The sequence below is a fragment of the Serinus canaria genome, chromosome 5 (genome assembly GCF_022539315.1).
Source record: "Serinus canaria isolate serCan28SL12 chromosome 5, serCan2020, whole genome shotgun sequence".
NCBI classification, from domain to species: Eukaryota; Metazoa; Chordata; class Aves; order Passeriformes; family Fringillidae; genus Serinus; species Serinus canaria.
Window position 1 is genome coordinate 26242856 of NC_066319.1, and position 22096 is coordinate 26264951.

Below are 22096 nucleotides of genomic sequence, written 5' to 3' on the forward strand. Positions count from 1 at the left end.
CTTCACCAGGAGTTTCTTAAAAAAAGACAAAATACCCCAAAACAAAACACGAACCTTGTCATAACCATCCAGTTCTCTGAGTTTCTTGATTTCAAAGAGGTTGCCTTCTACTGCAAGCAGTGAGATCTGGGAATCACTGAGGATACTCTGAGGCAGCATGCTGAGTTCTAGACAATTTTCTTCTAAACGCAAGACTTTGAGCCGTGGACAGTGGGAGATCTGCATTGAGATCTGGGAAATCTTGTGGAAATGAAAAGAGAAATGGGATTAAAATGGTAGTGATCAATAATTATTAAGTGCTCTGTTTCCGACTTACACAGAACAAGTACCATATTGTAAATATAAACTACATTAATAGCAAGTACTTAAAAGCAATGCATAAGTAACACATTATCAAAAATCAAAATAACTTTTTTTATTCCATCATGACAAGCAACCTACACATCTCTTTATCACATTCCTACTCAAGAACTGTTCAAATATTTTTCTGCATGACTAAATTCAGGATTTTTTTGTTCATCAAATCAGGCAGTTGGATGTATTGGTACACAAAATCTAGTTATGATTCCTCATTTGGGTTGTGTCCAGGAGATGTCTTTTAATTATAAAGTTTTGATGGTCTCATCTTATGTTCCATGGCTGTACGAAGTCCTAAATCTACATTCCCACAACATCTCAGTTACCATACCTGATTCTGATTCAAATTGAGTTCGATAGCCTGCAGTTCTCCCACACTGTCAGGGACATTCTGGATCTGGTTTTTTGAAAGATCTACCACATCCAAATGGCGAAGACCAGAGAGTTGTGTGGGCACAGTCCGAAGCTGGTTTCCAGAAAGGCTCAGGGTTTTGAGAGCTGAAAGTTGTCCAAATGCAGCCGGTAGCTGCCTCAAGTGATTGCCATTCAAGTGTAGTGTTTCCAGTTTTTTCAGTTTACACAGCTCTTCAGGTAAAGCAGCTAGAGAAAAATGACAGAAAAACGTATGACCTCAAGAGCAGTAAACATTGATACCCATTTAATTCAAATAAGCTTCTGCAGGGAGAACAGTGCTATATTAAGCAATTGCTCACTACTGAACTCCTCCCCAATTTCCAGTGAAGGCACAGATCCCTGCATAGAAACTTAAGCCCACAGACAACATGTGCTTTTTAACCATCATCCATAAATGCATTAAAAATAAACTGCAGACAAGGCAGACCTTCAAATCACAGTCTGAAATCACTGTTCTGAAGATTTTAACCTGTCAGTTACAGTCCTTACTAACTTATGTTAGTCCTTACTTCTGCCAGTGCATTCTATGACACTTGAAATACCACAAAATTTATACCTTTGCCCTTTAAAGGTATTACTCAACCTATAGAAGTAAGTTAGGAGTGTCAAAACAGCATACAAACACCACCAGGTAAGGTCTGCTGACATCTATTCATCCCTCTTTACACCTACACATGTGTATAACCTCTAACACCCCTGAGCTGCACTACAGAGTCAATCAGGTTTGTAAATTATCTTTGTTCTTTCAAAAAGGCAGATATGCATAATTAATGCATAAAACCCCTAGTTTCCTCATTGTGGTTTTTCCATAATGATGGATGTTTGCTTAACAGAAACAGTAACAACAGCTGAATGGCCAGCAACACTGTCTACATGCCCTCTTCATTACCTGTTCTCCAGGCAAGTACTAAACCATCTGGCACTGTTAAATCCTCAAGTCAGATTAAGTGACAGCACAAAACCTCTATGGCTTTAAGTACTCATGTGTCATTGTAAAATTGATAATATACTAAGCAGCATTATTAGTTTTGTAGAATTTATGATTTAGGGGTTTTTATCCTGTACATGAATTCCAAAGATTTCAGTTTAGGTGACTAAACTCCCCATTTACATCTTGTGAGAGTTAAATAATTAAATATAGGTTTTGATAGAGAAAATTAGTTATTATTTTGAAAATCAGTGGAGATATTAATTAGCAGGCATACTCAGTTTGTTGTTGTTTAGAGCAAGGCTCTTCAAAAAGGAAAATTTTCCAATGAGAGGTGGCAAGAGCTCTATTTTGTTGTTCGACAAGTCTATTGTCCTTAAGTTGCTTGTTAACTTCTGCAGATCTTCAGGAAACTATTGGGGGAAAAAAAGATACAGTATTTAAAGAGCTGATACAATTTGAATGCTCAAGTCGTACAGTTAAAATTTTAATTGTCTCCTGTTACATACTGTCATGTGTATCACAATGTCCAATCACCACAGTGTAATTAGCAAATTTGTTTAACACATATTTTTTAAAATATTTTTTCATCTGGGGAGGGGAAAGGTGGTATAAATAAAACACTAATATCTAGAAGCAGTAGTTTTTCATCCAAATAAGTAAAATTTAAAAAATTACATTTTCATCCTCTTATGTGTTTCTCTTAAACATGCCTATCATTTAAAATACTCTACAGCCAGTTAATAACTCTATATTTTAGCAGAGTATGATGTGAAAAATTTTCTCCTGCTTTCCTTTTTAAATAATTACGTATATCCTTTCCCTTATTCTTATTTACATCCTGTACCACTTTGGTACTGAGTCTTGGCACTCAGGTGAATAAAATGAAAACCTGATAATCACCATCAAGGAGTCCTGGTGAATAAGCCATTGGTTTTGATCCTCCTTTGATAGTGAAAAAGTGAAGAGAGGAGGTAGGACAGTGGAAGAAGATATGTTAGAAAAGGCTTGGAAACTTATTATAATATAGAGTTATTTTTGGCTGGGAATTGTTGCTTGACTTATGGTTCCAGGACATTCCGGTTTTTTCTGCAGTTGTGTCTAAGTTAAGATAATTTCCAACATAATAAACTTTCAGGATGCTTGCTACCAGCCCAATGAACAGACTATTCATATGGCTACAACGAAATACAGCATAAATACCTAAATGTGACAAATTGTGGAGTATCTTTCTAAGTTATAATATTGTTATAAAATTCCTATTTCCCCCCTCAAGTTTACAGCCATTTTCTAAAAGCACAACATCATAGCTAGTATTTCTTGAACACATGTGCACTGTAAAGCATAGGCTCATACAAGTGCCCTGACAGATAAATCGTCAATCAGAAGACAAGGCAAGAAAAACTGGAAAAAAAAACCCCAAACTTGAAATACTTTTCATGACTGCTTATAAGAAATACATGAAAGTATGCAAGTGCATTACAACCACAAGTGTGAATTTCTCTCCAAATGTCAGTCATACACACAAACAGGCATGTTTCCCCTCCCAGTACATTACCTCAGTAAGTCCCTTTCCTGTTAGCTGAAACACACCAGTTTTCTGTGCTGTCTCCAGGTGGGCTTTTAGTGCACTATTTCCCATCCTAACAGTTCTCTGTGAAGTACACGGAGTTCAAGTGATGGTGTCAGCCAGTTTTACTCTGTGCTAGAGAACTGCAATCCAAAGTCTCTGTGATAAAGCAAATTAAAAAGTCATTTTACGTGCACTGTCCCCAACACTACAAGCATTCTGATACAACGAACCATTTCACTGCTGTGTTTTCATCTCCCTCATAACTAAAGCCTGGAAGTATAAAGGTTTACCTAGGCTTACCCAGGTGTACCTAGATTAAGGTGTCTTCCTTATAGCAGTTGGATTACTGAAGCTATGAAACAAACACAGTAAAAACTAAGTGAGAAAACTGCACATTTCTGTATTTTCCCTCTTTCGAGGCTCCGCAGCGTAAGGAGATTCTCCACGGAGATGGGCTGTGATTTCTGTGGCACCTACCAGCGCTGGCCTGCCGACACAGCTACTGTTTTATTTGGGTTTTCTTGAGACCTTTACTCTATTTAGAGAACGAACGACTCTTCCATGCCTATCAGCAGAGACACGACACCCACCTCCGTAACCCCAGCGGGGTTTAATCCCAGGGCGCACGGGTCACAGGCCCGGGATTAGTGCCGGGTTCGCACCGGGCGGTGGGGAACGAAACCTGGGGGACAGCCCGGAAGCAGCGGCGAAAGGAGACGCGCTCCCGCCGCCGCGGGCCGCCTGGCAAGGGGCGAGGCCAGCCGTGACCCGCAGCAGGCCGCGGTCCCACCGCCTCAACCCCACCCGGCTGCTCCGGCCCCGACCCCCGCAGCGCCGGGAGCCGCTGGGCTCGGCTCGGCTCGGCTCGGCTCGGCTCGGCTCGGCTCGGCTCGGCCCAACCAACCTGTCCGGGCGCCGGTAGCAGACGCTCCGCGGCGGCGGAGCCCCGGCCCGTCCCCCGCGCCCCGCCCTTCCAGAACCGCCGCTCCCGCAGCGCCCGCCCGGAACCGGACGCGTGTCAGCGCCGTTCCTGCCACGCCCGCCATGGCGGCCCCCCAGAGCTCCCCAGTCCTGCGGGACACCGGGCGTCCGCCCGTGGCGGCCGACAGCCCCAGCCCCCGGCCCCGCGAGGAGGCTGAGCCCGAGCTCAGCTCCGATTCCGAGCTGGATAGCGATGCCGAGCTGGAGCTGGAGTGGAGCTGGAGCTCGTGCCTCAATGCGGAGAGCGATGAGGAGCAGGGCGGCAGCGCGCCCGGGCAGCCCGGGGAGCGCTCGGCGGCGGCCGCGCTGCTGGAGCGCTGCGTGGCGGCGGGCGCCGTGAGCCAGGTACCGCCGGGGACAGCGGGACAGCGCTGCCGGTAGCGCCGTCCTCGCCAGCTGGGCCGTGCTGCCGAGCGCGGGAGAGCAGCAGCTTTAAACTACTACAAGCCATTATGGAGCACTTGCCCTGTACGTTCTTGCAGCTGATTGCATTTTTCCTGTTGTCTTACTTTCTAAGGAGACCTTGGATTTAACTTGTAGAAGAGCACCATGCTTTGCAAAATTCGCAGAGATGGAAGAAATGGTAAAGATGGAAGCTGAAATTAATGAGGTACAGCCTTTACTATTGTCAGTGTACACTCAACACTTCAATACCTGGAGGTAGTAGAGTTCCCCGATGAAATTGGTTGCTTGCTACATGCCACGGTGTTTCACGTTTTGAAGGATTTGTTAACAGTTCAGCTGTTTAACAGTTGGCATTTTTTCCTCCAGTGGATTGAGTTGTCATAAAGAAAACAAAACTGTGAAACAAAATTTTAAGGCATAAGTAGAAGGATTCAGTAGGCTGCACGTTTGACTAAAGTGTTACCTGAATTTTTTTCAAGAAACTGAACAATGAAGGATAATTTGTAGTTTACTTCAGTACTCAAAAATGTGTCTCTTTTTAAGCAATTTTATTGGTTAGCAGGCAGTAACCTCAGACATTTTGTACAGCTTTAATCGAGACTGGTTTTAGGCCTTTGCCTTGTATTTTGTAATGTTGGTTTAGACATTACATAGACTATGAAACTGCTTTGTAAGATATATAAGTAGGATTGAAGGGTAGACTATTCCGTGATTAAGGAATTGGCAAAAGAAGAGCACTGGATACAGCAGAAGGATGGGATTCATGGGATGCCATCCAGAGGAACTGGACAAGCTTGAGAAGCAGGCTTACAAGAACCTCATGAGCCTCAACAAGAATAAATGTGGGTCAGGTCAATCCCAGACATAAGTACAGGCTGGGAGATGAACTTATTTGGAGCAGCACCGTGGAGAAAGGACTTGGGGTTTCTTATGGATGAAAAGTTGGACCTGACCTGGCCATGTGCAGTCACAGCCCAGAAAGCCAACCACATCCTAGGGTGCATCAAAAGCAGTGTGGCCAACAGGGCCAGGGAGAGGATTCTCCTCTTCTGCCCTTGTGAGACCCCACCTGGAGTGCTGTGTCCAGGTCTGGGATCCTAAGGACAGGAAGGAAGTTAACCTGTTGGAGCAGTTCCAGAGGAGAGCCATGATGATCCAAGGGCTGGAACAACTCTCCTACAAAAACAGACTCAGAGAGCAGGGATTGTTCAGCAGCCATCTGGTACTTAAAGGGGGTTTAAGAAAAGAGAGAGAGTGACTTTTTCCACAAGCAGAAAATGCTAGGACAAGGGAGAATGGATTTAAACTAAAATAACAGAGATTAGATTAGATTAGATTAGTTTTAAGGAAAAAATTCTTTACGGTGAGGGTGATGAGACACTGGGACAGGTTGCCTAGAGAAACTGTGGGTGCCCCATCCCTGAAGGTGTTCAGGGCCAGGTTAGAGGGGTCTGAGCAACTTGGTCTGGTGGGTGATATCCCTGCCCATTGGCAGGGGCTTGGAACTAGATGATTTTTTAGGGCCCTTTCAACCCAAGCCATTCTATCATACATTCTGTGGTTTAGGAATGAATTGCAGGATCTGTCTTTTCCAGCACAAATCTCCAAATTATTTAGGTTGGTCTTTTTCAACTGTCTTTTTCTTATTGACCATAAAAGTCCCACCTAGTAGTAGAAATTCTCCAGAGAGCAGGGCAACATGTTCTTGTTCTAATGCTCGCCCTCTTTTTCTTTTTGCTCTCCCTATGCTGCCACTTTCTCCCTTTTTACTTCCTCCTCCACCCCAGGAGACTCAACAGTGTCTGAATAAGTATGTTAAAAATGCATTTTCATTTGATGTTATTGCTGTTGTAGATAAAACTGAAAACTGAAATGATGCAGTTGGAGAATGAGACAGCAGACATTACTCACAATTTTTACTTAGGTAAGTGCAGTTGTACCATAGAAAAACCAAGAGTCTTAAATTAGCAGCAGATTAATGAGTCTGAGTACATGACACTTCTAGAAGTTATTGCAGCAGTCATCTCTGAATAACTTGTTAGAGGTAGTAGGTGTTTTATTAACACCTAAAGCTTGTTTCCATACCAGTGGAGCTTGCACTCTGCTGTCTCATAGAAGGTCTGTGTGTAACTCATTCTCCAAAACAGTGTGGGAGGTGTGGTCATCTCCCCAGGGTCAGTGCATCATTAGTTCTGAGATCATCAGTAACCATTGACCTGCATGTGCTACTCTGCTTCTTTTCCAGAAACTCAGTGTATTTCTGTTGCATCTCTATCCCCTCAAACTTACTACATTTTTAATTTAACAACTGGAGAGTACGTGCATTGATTTCTTTACTATTGCACACTCTGTCCACTATGATTTTTTCTGTGCTTAAAAACATTCTAGCTTGCTACTGTTGTGCTAGACCAGTGAAATCTGTTGTGATACTTCAGTGCAATTGTATAGTTGACTTTATCTTACAGAGAATTTACTTAAAACTATAGGCAATTACATCAATCTCTAAAAAGTAGATATTGTGAATTTGGCTTTTGTTGGAACATATATAATTTAGTATCAGCATGTACTCATTCTGATTAATGTCTCTTGAATGTAAGCTGTCCACTTCAGTAGATCAGTAATTTCCTTTCTGTCTTCAGGAGAAATTTTGCTCTTGTTTTATCAGGACAATAGGTTCAACGTTGCAATTTTATTTTATAGGGAAAAAGTGTGAGATTTTGCAAGATATGAACAGGCACCTGGAAGCCATACTGAAAGAGAAGAGGGATCTCAGAAAGAGGTTGATCAAACACAGATGTCAAGAAAGCCTGCCTATTGAGGCTACTTATCACAAGTAGGTACACAGAAAATAATTTTTCTTGTTTGCAGGAGGTCCAATTAATTTGAACTAACAGACAGTAAAAATCATATGTTTTCAATAATTTTCCACTGATAAAAATAGACATAAAAAATGGTAGCAAAACCTCAGCTAAAAGCAGGTAGCTTACCCATTGATGAATTCATAGCAAGGTAGTGATACATATTTTATGAATATTTACTTAGGTTATTGGTCTTGTCTTTAGAAGTGTACAGAATAAGTTGTGATTTATTGTTTTAAACAAATCTTCTACGTGCTGCATTTGTTATGCTTCTCCCAAGCAGGAGTTGTTACTTTGGCACTGGGTGTCTTTGTTCCACTGCTGCTTGCTTGGAACTAAACGTGACTGATTTCCAGACATGCACAGTGCATGTTTTAAAAGTATAGTCCTTCTTCTTTCAGTCCAAAAATCTAGCCCAGGTACTGAAGGAGTTCACTTCTGTAATTCCTGCCCTGCTTGTTGCTAAGAGTCATACAAGTGTAATTGCAGAAAAATTAATCAGATGTTTAGGAATTTGCATAAAGCTGTAAAAGGGGACTAAGAATGGAAAAGAACTTTAAGTATTAAATTCTTGTTGTTTAGCACAACTTTTGAGCTCATTTTTGGTTACAGGTCTATAGTAGAGCTGTTGACTGAAGCTGTGACTTTCATTGAGAAGCTTGAAAGCCATTTGCAGTCTGTGAGAAGCATCCCTCAGATACCACATATGATGAACAATATGGTGAGTAGTAAAAGAATTGAACCAGCTGTCTTCTCCAGCATGAAAAATGCAATGCTGTTTGGTTGTTTAGGTTACTTCTATGTGCTGATAGACTGACAGGATGTAGAGACTAAATCCAACCCTTTTCTGTTTCAGGACACCACTTTGTCAAAAACAGAAGTGCTCATGATAGAATTGGAGCAGCTGACAGAGCAAATACTGAAATGGGAAGAACTGCAAAAGGAAGTGTATTCTAACAATGTATGCAATACTGCTGACTTGGACTTTGGCTTATCTTTAACCTAACAAATCCTTTTCCTCAAATAGGATGATTACTCAAAGAACCACACTCTTGGGGTCTGCTGTGAACACTGCAACATAGGTCTCTTTTAATCCAACAGAGACTTTGTAGGTAGTTATATTTGTTATATTTCTGTTATTAGATAACAGTTCTCCAACTATTTACTAAAAAAAAGGACAATGTTCCTAGGAAGACAGGGTACTGAGAAACCTGTTAAAGAGTTAATTTGGGAAATAGTTGGATAGGAGTCCCTTGGAACCTGTATCTTCAATGGAAAATTGTTTCAATTTTTTTTGCACTTGCTATAGTATCTTTATTAATTTTTGTAAGCATCTTGATAAAGCACTGTATTTTGTATGTTGTCATAAAACTTTAATAAAAGCATTAGATTTCAAAAGGTTAGTTTATTGCTTTTAATTTTGTTACAAAATCCTATAATTAAAATTACAGAGAAAAGTCTTAGGTCCAAGCTTATGCTTCTATAGGAGTTCCAAATCAAGAAATTAAATTAGTTTTAAATTACAGTTTATTATGACTGATAGGGTTTTGTGGGAAAGCAGGAAATGGACTTGCTAATATATGGCAGATCTACTGATTTGCAAACCATACTTCAATGGTAGTGATAAATATATTCTTCAGATTCTCTTTTTCTGTTGTTTGCCTAATTTTATGTCTCCCACTTAGAATAAAACTCTTGTTCCATGAGTAAGATTGACAGTTTATCAAAACCATTGATTGTCCCAGTTTGGAGCCCTCATGAAGAGATGGGCTGGCACAATGTCAGTGGCAGGACATCTGTAATCCAGGACAGTTGGAGGGTGCCCAGTTTTGTACTCAGGATGCGGAGTAGACGGAAGTGGTGTAGATGCATTCCTCTCTATCTCCTCTCTACCGTTGTATCATCTGTTACGTGAACATCCACCTGTTGATTTGTTGCTGAAATAAGAGCATTTTGCTTTCACAAAGTAACCACTGGGTGGCTCAGTACCACAAAGTTCACAAGTTTATCTGATTATTGCATATAAACTTAAAGCAGAATTAGGGAAGAAATCTTTGGCTCTTTGTTGAGCACACTCTCTTATGACTTGTATTTGGTCTATTTGATATTTGAACTTTTCTGAGAATCTCATTTTAATGTTTGTAACCATTCTGCAGAGTGTGAATGCAAGACATCCAATTTAACAATTCTCTAGCATACTGTTTAAGCTATAGCTGATGTTCCTCTGCTGCTGCTGCTGCTGAGAAAAGTTAAGAGGATAGAAATTATTTTAGTTAGGTTAAAGCAGAATGTCACTAGATAGACTCTAAGAATATAAACTGGTGTTTGAATCCCACAAGCATTAATGGGGTCTTTGTGTCAACTCTTGCTATACATCGTTAGAGGATTTGAGTCCACAGTCCCATGTCACTGTTATTTCAGATGTGGAAATCAAGGTCTTCTTCCACAAAACTGCAAAGAACCTGACATTTTTAATGAAAATGCTTTGCACATCCTGTGACATGGGAGAAAACAGAGCAATTGGTCATCATAGGCTGGACTCAATGAGCTGAGTCTTTTCCAACCTAGTTGAATCTGATTTTTTGTCAATCAGTGTCTTCTACATCTATTCTAGGCTTAGCCTCTCACTCTCTATGTCTTACAGTGACGATTTAGATCAGGCACACTAAAGCTGTTGCAATTTAATAATTTCAGAGCACAATGAAAACATTGTAGTCAATTTGTTAATTTTAACTCTTTGAAATATTTGGTTTTGCCATTTCCCAAAGAGTTGAGCATATTTTCTTCTTTTACTGTATCTACTTTTGAAGAGTTGACTGGAGTTGGTTGAGTTTAGCTAATTGCCATTTGCCAGTGATGTGTCAATTAATTCTTTAGTGTGATTTAAAGGGATAAATCTATTGAAGTATACAGTGATTCATAGCTTCTAGATTCACAGCTTGAATCTATATAATTCAATAGATTTTTAGGATCTCTGTGGTGAATGGAGTATTGGGTCCTGAGGATCTATGCTAGTCTTCACTTGGGAAACCTTCTGAAATATGGTATCTTTTTCATTTAGATGTAACATTTCTGGAGTTTAAGGCAAACTGTCTCATGAGAAGAACTGTACATAAAGTACAAAGAAGCAGTTAAAAATCGGTTAAAACAGAAGTTGTTTATAAAAACAACATAGGACTCTAAAACTCTCATATATGATATTCAGATACAGCTCAGTTTATCATATTTTGAAATGCAAAACAAGAAGACCATTTAAAAATTTGCATTGGCAAATGGAATTGTCAAAATCAAACAGGACTTGCCTATTGAGCCCGACATCTTCTTTATGCCAATGCTACTTGCTCTTGCATCTTCCTGTAACATCAGTAGCTGACAGAGACAGTGTTCTAAAATAAAATTTTTAAAAACTTTCCGTGATTTTTAGTCAATGCAACAACTAGATCTTGATTTCAATTAAAGTTCTTTGGAAGTTTCAAAGTTTTCTTTTCGATCCTAAGTACGACCCACATGAAGACTGGATGTTTTCAAAGGAATCTAAAACACTTGAGACCTTTTCTTCAGCACTGATAAGGAAGCGTTACTTGCCTTCCCTAAATTCCTGTCAAATTCATGTGGAGGGCTTACAGTGCTCGTCCCTGGTGATGCTTTAAAGGCATCACCCTTAATCGGGCCGGTTTAACTCTTGGGTAAAACCCGCGCTGGTTTACTGCAAAAGGGAATTTGAGGAGGAGCGCGGAACCACCGTCTCATTCTCCGGGGGTGCCGCTCTCCCGGGCAGAGCTGTCTCAGGCGGAAAAGCGCGGTTTGGATGCTGGAGAGCCTGCGCACGGCTGCTCGGGGCAGACTTTCCCCGACACGCCTGCTCTGCCCGGGGCAGTTCCCGAGCCTTCCCTCCGCGGGGGCTGCCTGGGCCGGGCTCTCTCCTGCCCTGCCCTCCCCGGCGGGGCGGGACGGGCCGGGACGGGCGGCTCCGCTCCTCCCGCTCCTCCCCGGCCCGCCCGGGATGCGGGGCCGGGGCGCGGGCGGCCGCAGCCGCTGGGCGTGAGCCGAGCCATGGCCAACGTCAAGGTAGCCGTGCGGGTCCGGCCTCTGAGCAAAAGGTGCGGAGGGACGCGGAGGGGCACGGGAGGCTCGGGGGCGGCGGCAGCGGGGGCTGACCGGGTACCGCGGGTCCTGTCAGCCGGGCCGGGATCGCCGCCCTGGAGCGGCTCAGCCGCCGATGAGGGAGGCGCGGCAGGAGGGGTGGCAGCCTCTCGCCGCCTCGCTAAGCGGCTTGGAAAGTTTGCTTAGAAAGATCACCAGTGGAGCTGTTCGGCTGACTTCCCTCTTCCTGAGCTGCCCGAAACAGGACAATTGTCATACAGTGTCCAGGAGTCTTCCCTTCCCCTTCTGTTGTTGCTGTTTTTTCCAGCGGGAGGCAGAGCCGGATATTCCCATTGTCGCTCAGCTCCGCTCCCTCCCCGGCTTGCTTGGCTCCAATGGAAATCCCAAAAGTTTTATGTTACAGCTGGAAGACAACTCCCACAAACAAGAAGACACCGTAGCACAATGCTCTGGTGTTATTTGTATATAATACGTCCTTAAAACCTTGCAGACTTTGGAAATTCGGAGCAGAAAAGAAAGAGAAAAGGCGAGTACCCCCAGTGTCAGAGGCTGGTGATTTACTCCTCCCGTTAAAGAAATGCTCTAGCGCTCCAAACGGGAATGGTTTGAAAAGCAGTACAAGCTCTGAAGGCCAGTTTTTGATTTGATGCTGCCTTTCTTTTTGGCACGAGTTCTTCACGTTGTCTTCTGACTGCATGGACTTTTGTGATAAATAACTCTTTCATGCAGTAGAGAAAATGATTCTTGAAGAGTTGCCCAGCCAGAAAACTAGCCTCGTCATTTAGCCAGCAGCACACTAGCATGTTTTGCAGTCTTTGTTCTTATTTGGCTATGGATTTTAATTTTATTTTCAAGAAAGGACACCAGAGAGTTTTGAATAAAATTTAAAATCCCGCCCAAAACAAGCCTGCAAGTATTAATAGAAAAGAGAAAGGTGCAAACTAATTTACAGGTTTTCAACACATTTTGCCTTTAAGTCAAAGATAACTGATTTTAAAAATACTCTGTCCATAATTTTGTTTAAAATCATGTTTGGGTTATATAGCTCTGATTTGTTGTAGAGTGAACAGAACAGATTTTAATAGATACTGGTCTACTTTAAGAAGAGTTGCAGCATTGACACAAGCTAAGTTTAACGTTGTATTGCTTGGTGTTGCTTTAGCTGTGGATATATTATTTGATTTTTATCATTACCCTCCCTCTCACTAGATCCTGCTTAGTGAAGAATGTTGTACCACATCTGTCTTAGGGTTTTTCCAGAGTGGATTGCTTTAAATAGCACATAATAGTGAATATGACATAATAGCAATAAACAGCACCTGTAACTGTCAGATAAGGTGTGATAAACAGGAAAACCTTTGATGTAGTCAGTGTGGGCCAGCTGTTTGGTGAGGAGGGTAGGATCAGAGAGGTGGGCACCTTCCTGCACATGGCAGGAATAAATCTGAGGCTGAAACAGAAATGTTTGTGTGAAGATGAGAGTGGAAACTTGTGGTGTATTGGAGAGAGAAACTGTTAAGTAATTCCATCTACTCAACTCCTGGTGGTGTAACAGATGGGATGGGAAGGGAGGCAGAGACCAGTCTCACGGTGTTTGACCCCAGAGGCAATAGGCCAGTTGCTCCTTCTGCTGTGCTGCCTCAGCTGAGGTCACCAAAAGCATTTTAAGATGGATTTTTATATTTTATAAATTGGAAGAGGAAGTGGTTGTATATTCTCTGTGAAGGCTCTGGCATGAGAACTTGCTTTCTAGCCTTGAACAAAATGGTTCAAATGTAATGACTTAGAGGCAAATACCAAATATATGAAGGCTTTGAGCAACCTTGATAGACGTGGAAAAAAATTCTCAGTGGGCTTAAAGGTCTGCTCTCTTCCAGCTTCTTACCCTGCCTCTGTAATGTCCTCACACAAACCTCTTGCTATCTCTATACACACCCTCTGCAACTGCCCAAACAGGATGCCCATATTGTCACAGCTTCTATATTTTCTAAATACTTCTAAATATTTTAGGTGTTTTAAAAAGGGAGACTCTCCACAATAAAAATTCCAGTTCAACTGGATTGAAGTACTGTAATTTGTATACTCTCAGTTCCAGCCAAAAAATACTAAACCTGGCTTTTAAGAGTACCAGAAATTGGGAAGCTGCAGGCAAAGGCTAGAACTCATGGCTCAGTTTGTTGTTTCTAGAGTACCATGCAAACTTCCTCATTGCTGCTCTTTGTTTAATTTACAATGGCAGATGAACATTGGTTTTGCATCTGAAAAATTACATAAAATTCGGACGTTAAAAAAATGTTAATGCAGGAGCTGTCAAAATTTGTGTCATTTAGCACAAGGCAAAGAGTGGTCTTTTTGTTCTGCTTCTGTATGGTACCCATCACAGTGCATTCTTTGACAGACAACTGGTCAAATAATCAATTACAGGTATAAAGCAAGCGTGGTTACACAAAATGCAGGTTTTCCAGCACCTGAAGTTTAAACAGCCCATAGCCAGTGTTCTTCATAATGCTATCAGTCATTCTGTAGCAGACTAAATGATTTTTTTATCACCAAAATATAGTATTGGGTGTAAATTCAGTCAAACATTTTCCTCAGAGTAACATTTTAAAGTCTTTATTACACATTAACTGTTCTACATACTAAAAAAGATTTGTTACTTTCTGGTTACATGGATACTTGCTCTGTGTAAATATATTTCCCCATTAGAATGAAATATGGAAGCCTGAATGGGTGCAATAAATTGTCTGTAACCATAGGTAATAATCAGGTATTAAATAGGAGCTAGGAACTGATGAAATCTCTTTATGGTTTATTTCCGGACATCTTAATGCCTGTTCTCTTGGATGTCAGACTGTTGTAAGGAAAGTGTAATGTTATTTTTGGCTGCCAGTCAGAAGCTGTTGATGGGAACGCTTTGAATGCTAGCATGTAACGATGTGAAAGAGGAATGTTGTTCCTTTCTTTCTTGATTGCTCAGCGGAGGATGCAAACACTGCAGTCTGCGGCGTGGTGCTGTGATAGGAAACTTTACCCTCCAGACTGGGAGAGGGTGTGACTGGCTGAGAAGGTATTCAAGTGTTTCAGTACTGTGTCCAGGGCTCTCCTTGTGCTTGAGTAGCTCACTTAATACTGCATTGGGTGTTTGTATGCTACAGAAACCCCTGCAGTGTTGGACATGTCCTTTTACTTTTTTATGCAGGCCAGCAGAAACAACTGCTGGTATTTCTGTGCTGCTAGGTTCAGACATGTTTGTCCCTTTGCTGTGATAACCCATCACGATTCTAGTACCTACCTGGGGCTGCTGATTGCTCTTACTGAGAATCTCAGCCCTGTGTTATCTGGGAAGAAAGAGGGAAGGCTGTTAGTGCATGGGGCCCCTCTGGGAGGGGGTGAGCCACATGGTCAGGGCAGTGTCATGTTGGGACCAGGATGGAGCACGGCTGCCTCGTGCCTTTCCCTCCCTGATCCACTACATCCCGTGCCCTCCATCCAGCTGGTCTCAGCTCGTTTGTGTGTACCCAGGATTCAGTCCTTTATCACAGTGTAGTTTGAGAACTGATACATAGGTCAGAGATAAGAAAGAAGAATTTTCAAAAAACAGTGCTCTATACCACAATGAAGAGTCTCAGGCATTTCTATAAGATTCTTTTCTTAGCATGCACCAGTGACTACAAGACATTGCATTTCTTCATGAATTGTGGATTGAGACCTGGATAAAATCATTCACAGCAAATTTGTTTGGTTGACTTGTAAAGTTATAGTGTTAGTTAAAAACTTGACACTGGGACATCCAAGTTGCCTTCTGAGGCTTTTTGAAACTTTAAAGTACTTTGCTTCAGGGGTAGTACCCTGAAGTTTGGGAGTTACTTGTGCAGGACGTAGCAAAACATAAAATATATTCTGCTGTTGAAAAAATCATCTCCACTTTTCAGCTGCTTCTCTGGCTCAGAAAAGGAGAGAGGTCTTATTTGAGAGAATCTTTCCTGGTGTCTTTACTGACTCACAAATGAACTTTCCCATCCTCTATGACCCTCATGGGCATGTCACCTGAAAGAGCTGCTAAACAGATTAATCGATCCAGGAGCTGCCCTTTGGCTTTTTTCTGCTTTGCGTTGTTTCTGAGCTGTAACCTGAAGCCTCCTGGTCAGTTTTGTATTCCCCAGTCCCCTCAGGAGTTCTTGACCTTGTCCTCCACACTCTAGCAAACGAAATCCTCAAAGAAATGTCTGGATACTCCCAGGTGGCAAAGCTGACCCACACTTCCAGCTGTGCAGGTGTTTACTATCACAGTCTGGGCTGCAACAGTTGTTTTCCTCATTACTGCTGCTTTGCATGACATACTCCTCTAATTGCCTTCCTGGAATGCAGCAGTTAATGAGGCTTGAGGACAGGATGGGAAGGAGGAGTCAAGTTTGAGGTCCTAAGAACTCAGGTGAGCAAGGCCATGCCTGGGAGGAAATTTTAGGGAAGCCTCCTTACTCAGAGTTTCCAGAAAATGGCTTGGTGTGGGAGGCTGAGCTGAGCAGTATGCTGACCATAGCTTCATGAATAGCAGAGAAAGGAGCTCAATTCATGGGTGCATCATGATGTGAGTATTTTAAATCCATTTCTATTTAAAAGGAAAGATATGTGGAAAAAGAAAATTTATTTCAGATCATTTTAGAAATGACACAAAGTAAATAATTATTGGTTTTTACTTTGTTAACTAGTCTCTGCTGTGCTCAATCTCCTTTGTTCTTTATAATCCCATTATAGTAAACAAAGGAAGGATTATGTTGCAAGGAAGACTTATAGCTGTTTTGTAGAGTGTGCTATCAGCTGTTTTTCATGTTCATGTGTAACCACAAGGACTTAGATACAGCAATGTGGTTTACTGCTGTCAAGAGTGATAACTTGTTGTAAATTTTGTAGAAAACATTCCTTGAATCTTATGCATAACAGATGTTAAATGCTTTATCAAAATAAAATTAAAGCAACAGCAGGTTGGAGCTTGTTGTTCTCCTTCTTATATATTTTCATATATATATGTATTCCTTGTGACTTTGGTGCTGTTGCCCTCTCATACACAGAGAAATGGCAGACTTTTATCTACTTTTATGTGCTGTGGTAATTGAGTAAGTGTTGTTCCTTTGTCTCTGTTAAACATGGGTTTTGGAATTGGTACCTGATGGTGGGAGAAAGATGTCTCAGGCCTCCAAGACTCTTTTGCTGTTTGAAAATCTCTATGAACTGCATTGCTAATGCATTGCTCATGATTTCAAGCTTCTTTTCCACAGCAGAGCTAGGATTTTTAAAATAAAAGTTGAGATTTTAATTTTGGTTTTACAAAGAAAGTCCCTCTCCAAACAAACGTATCTTAACATTTGTATATCCTGTTAAGGTTATATTGACATCTTTTCCTCCCTCTGTTAAATTAGTTATTTTCTTTACTTAGTCTATTATTAAAATTTTCACATAAGCTATCATTGAGGTGGCTGCTCTTTTGTCTTAGCATCTGTACTTGGCATTAGTAGGTGGTTTCCATATGCCACATCTGTTACTTTATAAAGGGAATGGCATTGGCAGCTTTTCCCAGATGTATTTTTCTTGAAGTTGCATGAACCAGGTTTTCAGAGTTTGATAAAGGGAAGACTTTCTAGCTTCCTAAAAGAGCAGAACTCTGCAAGACCCTGAGATGAGATCAGCTGGTCAGAGAATGGTGCTGATAACACTGGGGTTGTAGGTTTGATCCCTATATGAGCCATTCAGGCTGTAGTTGGTTTCAAGGAATGAAAACTGACTTCTGTATGCACATTGTGGTTTGCATGGAAAACATGGCATTTGTACAGGATTCCTTTGATGCAAAAGTCTGAATTATACTATGTCATTGCCCAGTAAACAGCTGGGAAATCAAGAGTGGATGAAACTGCACCAACTGGACTGTAGCTTTGTTTTAAATCCTCCTTTTTATTCATTTCATGCTTCTTTAAATGCTGGTGGTATGACAGATGAAAAAGACTTTTTCCTGTCCTTTTCCCTCCTCCCGTCCATGTCTCTGTATGAAAAGAGAACTTCACTATTCCACAATTAAAAGCACTGCTGTATCAGCAGGAGTATTTCTGACTTGGATTTATCAAGGAAGATGCCTCATGTTTATATCTGCACCAAATGTTTGGTTTTTATTGCTATATAGTATTTGCACAGGAGAATGAGGCAAACCACACAAGAATAGTAGTAATCACTAAGACTGGTGATTTTTGACTTTCGGATTTGTTAGGTCTTTTAAGAGCCAAGGAAAGCTCCATGCAGCTGGGAGGAGCCTCAAAAAATTCCTTGAGCAGCCCGTCTCATATAGCAGCATGCTGTCTTGGTGAACTCTGTGTACTTGGCTTCAGCAGAGAGTTTAGAATTATTTATAAACATCTGTTCTGAATTTGGTAGGAGGATTGCTGACCAGCTGTGCACTCCCATTTGCAAGACACAGTGAAACAGTTTTGACTTTAAAGAGAAATATCCAAAATGGTATTGAATAATGAGAATAATGAGAAACACTGAAAATGAGTCTTAGATAAATGTACTTGATTACTGATACTTTACTTTTCCATATTAAAAAATCCTGCATTGGCCAAAGTGAGGATGTTGATACTATTAGCACCTCAACTTTGATGGGTCACAGCAGCAGGTATAAGGATACATGTTAGGCTGATGCTGTGGAGGGATGCTGTGTTTGGGAAGTTGTGGTTGGAGATACCTTGACTTGTCAGTAGGGCACAGAAGCACTAATGGCTGAAAGCTTTGACATTTTTTATCATTTTTGATGGAGCAGCATGGAGTCTCCTCAATCCATTTTCCTGTGATAGTGTTCTCTGGAGACTAGCAAAGATAAGAATTAACCATGCATAGTTTCTCTGGATTTTTTTGTTGGTCAGTCACTACAGAAGTGCAAAAATGGAAGCTTCTGAAAGATACTTCTGCCAAGGCTGCCAATAAACGAGAGTCAGGGACACTGTACAGCATACTGTAATGGAAAGAAAAGAGAAGTCTGACTAACTCAAATTTTCCCCATAACATCTTTAGACTTCATGACCAAGGGAATAGTTGGGCTAGACTTCAGGATTCTGTGTAAGCTGCAGGCATGGTGCTTACATGGGTGTGCCATTAGATGGCACAGAGTGTGCCAGGTACAAGTGGTACATGTCTGCATGTCCTGGGAAGTGACAGTCCAAGAGCCAGCAGGAGTACCTGCTGGTACACAACCTGCCACAAAAGGCTACTTTTTTGCTGGAAGAGCCTCTGCAAGAGGGGAGGGATTGATATTCTTGACGCTACTTTTGAGGGACTGTTTGGGTACAGATTGGGTTTGGAGTTAGCTTGAGTGGTGGGAACTGGCAGGAAGGCTTTAAGTACTTGCAATGATTACTTCATAGGGTTACTGTTGAAGTTTCTTTAAAAAACCACTGAAGACTTTTCTTGCACTTGAGTTGTATATATTGGCTTTGGTATGTTTGATTAATTTGGTGAGTGCTTTGCTGGCCTGTATTTGTAGAAGCTGTTTTGTTGCATGACGTGTCTACTGCTCATGACTACAGTATTTTTGCTTTATCACATGTACATGTTCCTAAAACAAACAGGCAACTTTTAAAAAGTCAGCTTCCTTTGTTCTCCAAGTGCCTGTTATTTGAGAGGGTGGAGGAGAAGTGTGGCAAATTTTAGAATGTAAAAAAAACCAACTTCCCCCTCTCTTTCCACCCACTGCTTCCTCCAGCTCTGCATACCTCCTTGCAGTTCTGTGCTCTGTGTCTGAACTCATCTCACTGAGATTCAGCAAGCTGTGGAAGTGTCCCTCCCTGGGGCCTTGATCCCCCCATGACTCTGTGCCACCCGCTCATTCTTGCAGGGTCTTTGTCCCTGGGGGGTTGCATTGGCTTTACATCCTGTCTGCAAAAATGATTTTTCATAGCAACAGCAAATGATATGAGATTCCCTTTGGGCTGCCCCTATTTTCTGGACTGTTGTAGCAGCTTTGTTTCTGCCAGGTCTCCCTTGCAGCTCCCCATTACAGCCCTGCCACTCCATTCTGTATTTATGTCACTGTTCTATTGCTGGGTCTGCATTTCTCTAAAGCTTTCTGTGACTGAGAAGATGCAGGTCTTTCCTGGGCCAAGCACCATTAAGGGGTGTTTCTAGAGGTTAATTTTTGTACAGGTAATTTCTTTTCAGGGAAAATAGTTTATTAGAGGCATTTCCCAAACACAGCATGCATTTTTCAAGAAGTGGGGGAGAGGAAAGAATGGGGAAAATAAATGTTAGGACTACAGTGACTTCTGAGCAGCAGAAGTCAAACATGTTACTAGAGAAGTGTAGTTTGAAGTTGATTTTATTGGTGCAAAAAATACAGTTGTCATACCTGTGGAGCAGACCATCTGTTTCAAAGGATGATGGAGTGCTTCATCATTCAAATGTAAGCTGTTGCACTTGTGTGTAAGACTGTACTGACAAACACAGGTTTTGCTGAGAGAACTTTTGTAGCGTTTGCAATTTGGAGTTAAGGTCAAAAAATCTAGAACAGCTGTGAGTCTGTTTTTCCTCCTGGGCTTTCTTTCCCCAGGTTCTCTGGGTTGTACCTAAATGAAGCACAATATAAATACATGTTTACAGAGAGTTCAAATGCATAGTCTGTAGGCTGGCAGCTACCTCAGGCAAGGTTGCTTGCTTTGTGCTCCCTGCTCTCTGGCTGTAAGCTGCAGCAGAAGGGAAGGGTCTCCATTCCCACCTCCATGTCTTCCTGCCCTGTCTCTTGCTTTGGCTCAGCAGCTTGTGTGACTGCTGGGCTCATGGCTCTGGAAGGGTTTGAGAGTCCTGTGACACCTTGATTATTTATTTTGGTGGGGAGGTTGTTTTCCTGATCACAGCTGATCTGAGTCATTGCATGGGTGTGTGATTGCTAGAAAGTAGAAACACATGTGGGAGGCTGGAGCAGCACAGAGAAATTGCATCTTTCAGCCACAGTCTGGAGCTAAGATAAAAGTCTGGGTGCTGTGAATATGCACCCAGAGCTAGGGGAGATTTTAGTTCTGTCCCTGTTTTCTGGTGGCTCTCTTGTTTTGTGAGACTCAAACAAAGGTACTTGATTGCTGCATTAAGCTTTATGGCTGCATAGTGTGGAATCTTTGATACCCTCTGGTAAAAGGTGGCAAGTTCATTTTGTGTTGTTTGTATTTTATTTGGTTTATGTTTATTTTAATATAAGTAGATATGTAAATACGAGTATAATTTTTTTTATCCAGAATTTTTTTGTATCTCAAAGATTTTATGTTTGGAATTTCTTCTTTATCTTTAGTGATGACTGTAGCCTGTGAAAGCATCAGTCTCTAAAACTCACAGAGTAAAGTCACTTTTTCATAGGTTGTGTGTAACATTTGTGGACTGAAGGCAGTGAGCTTCATGTACTTCTTATAGCTTGAGTTGAGACCACTGTTGATGAGGTTGCCTTACTTCTGCAACCAGAATACCCTGGCATTTAAAACTATTAAAAGCTTTTCACCCATTTCAGCACAAATGATCTATTCATTAATGCCTGTTTCAGACTAGGTTGCTTAAAATTAGTTCTAAGCTTCACCCAGAACAGTTCAGCTGCCGCAGGAATAAGGTTATGGGGGAATTATGTTCCAAAACATATAAAAGCGACTTAGGGGGACCTTTAATTTGAATTCCCCAACCGATTTTAAAATTTGAAATCTGATGTGATTCCCATCTCAATCTACACATTTCTAAAGTTCTAAATCCCATTAAGAACTTTAGCCCAAGTTCTAAATCATTAAAACTCTTTAACGTGCTCCGTGAAGACTTGTAATAGTGAGGCAGGTGAAAATTAAGGGATCTTCTTTCTCTCAGCTTGAATTCTCTAGTGTTGACTGAATCATGTTTGCATCATCCACTTAAGTAAAAAAACCTCATTGTTTGAGCATTATTTCAAGAAGTTGAGCTCAGTGTTGTACCAGTCACAACTGAAGCCCAGGAATGGGACCTGAGAACAAGGTCTTCTCTCTGATTTATTCTCACTATTTTGTTTGCTGACCTCAGCACATGTCCAGAAAGAAACACTGGTTTACTCATGGAGTATACAAGTAAATTTGGGTTAGCCCTGGAAGAACTGACAAGAAGAGCAGGATTATGTGGAGCAGGATCTTTGGAGCAGAGACATCAGCCTATGATTAGCTACCATGCAGCAGGACACCAGACATGCAGAGCAATTGAAGACTGCCCTGGCCAAGATGGACATGATGCCAGTGAGAACACAAGGCAGATGTGTTCTGCAGGGAATGATGTGTGTGCATAGGAGGAGGGTAGGAAGGAACTCAGTGAGCTATTTAGGCTAGTAAGAATGGAACGTGAAGAACTGAAAGTTAGGGGGGCTTATGGGATTGGGAAGTAGGATAGGGCCAATATACTTGGGCAGTGAAGGAAAGAGTATGTGTAACCAAAGCAAGCTCTCTT

General features: G+C 41.7%; 3 protein-coding genes across 4 annotated transcripts in view; 2 read left to right on the top strand and 1 right to left on the bottom strand.

Moving 5' to 3' along the window:
- Positions 1-4277, bottom strand: part of LRRC57 (leucine rich repeat containing 57) — a 10825-nt gene extending 6548 nt beyond the window's left edge. Inside the window, exons 1-5 of one of the 2 annotated variants that reach the window (XM_030240620.2) lie at positions 4177-4277; positions 3258-3428; positions 1977-2112; positions 689-957; positions 55-240 (exon numbers count right to left, since the gene is read on the bottom strand). In XM_030240620.2, coding sequence (XP_030096480.1) covers positions 55-240; positions 689-957; positions 1977-2112; positions 3258-3341 — 675 coding nt within the window. In that variant the 5' untranslated portion in view covers positions 3342-3428; positions 4177-4277. Of the gene's footprint in view, positions 1-54; positions 241-688; positions 958-1976; positions 2113-3257; positions 3429-3862; positions 4125-4176 lie in introns of those variants that run through there. The other variant, XM_009102041.4, reaches the window with a different exon arrangement.
- A 33-nt stretch (positions 4278-4310) lies between these two features.
- HAUS2 (HAUS augmin like complex subunit 2) lies at positions 4311-8919 on the top strand. The gene is made up of 6 exons (XM_018908018.3): positions 4311-4598; positions 4771-4863; positions 6513-6582; positions 7359-7491; positions 8129-8237; positions 8373-8919. The coding sequence occupies exons 1-6, from the start codon at positions 4317-4319 to the stop codon at positions 8520-8522; spliced, it is 837 nt and encodes a 278-aa protein (XP_018763563.2). The 5' UTR covers positions 4311-4316; the 3' UTR covers positions 8523-8919.
- Positions 8920-11518: 2599 nt separating this feature from the next.
- STARD9 (StAR related lipid transfer domain containing 9) overlaps positions 11519-22096 on the top strand; it is a 93961-nt gene continuing 83383 nt past the window's right edge. Inside the window, 1 exon segment of the mRNA XM_018907617.3 lies at positions 11519-11616. Coding sequence (XP_018763162.3) covers positions 11570-11616 — 47 coding nt within the window. The 5' untranslated portion in view covers positions 11519-11569.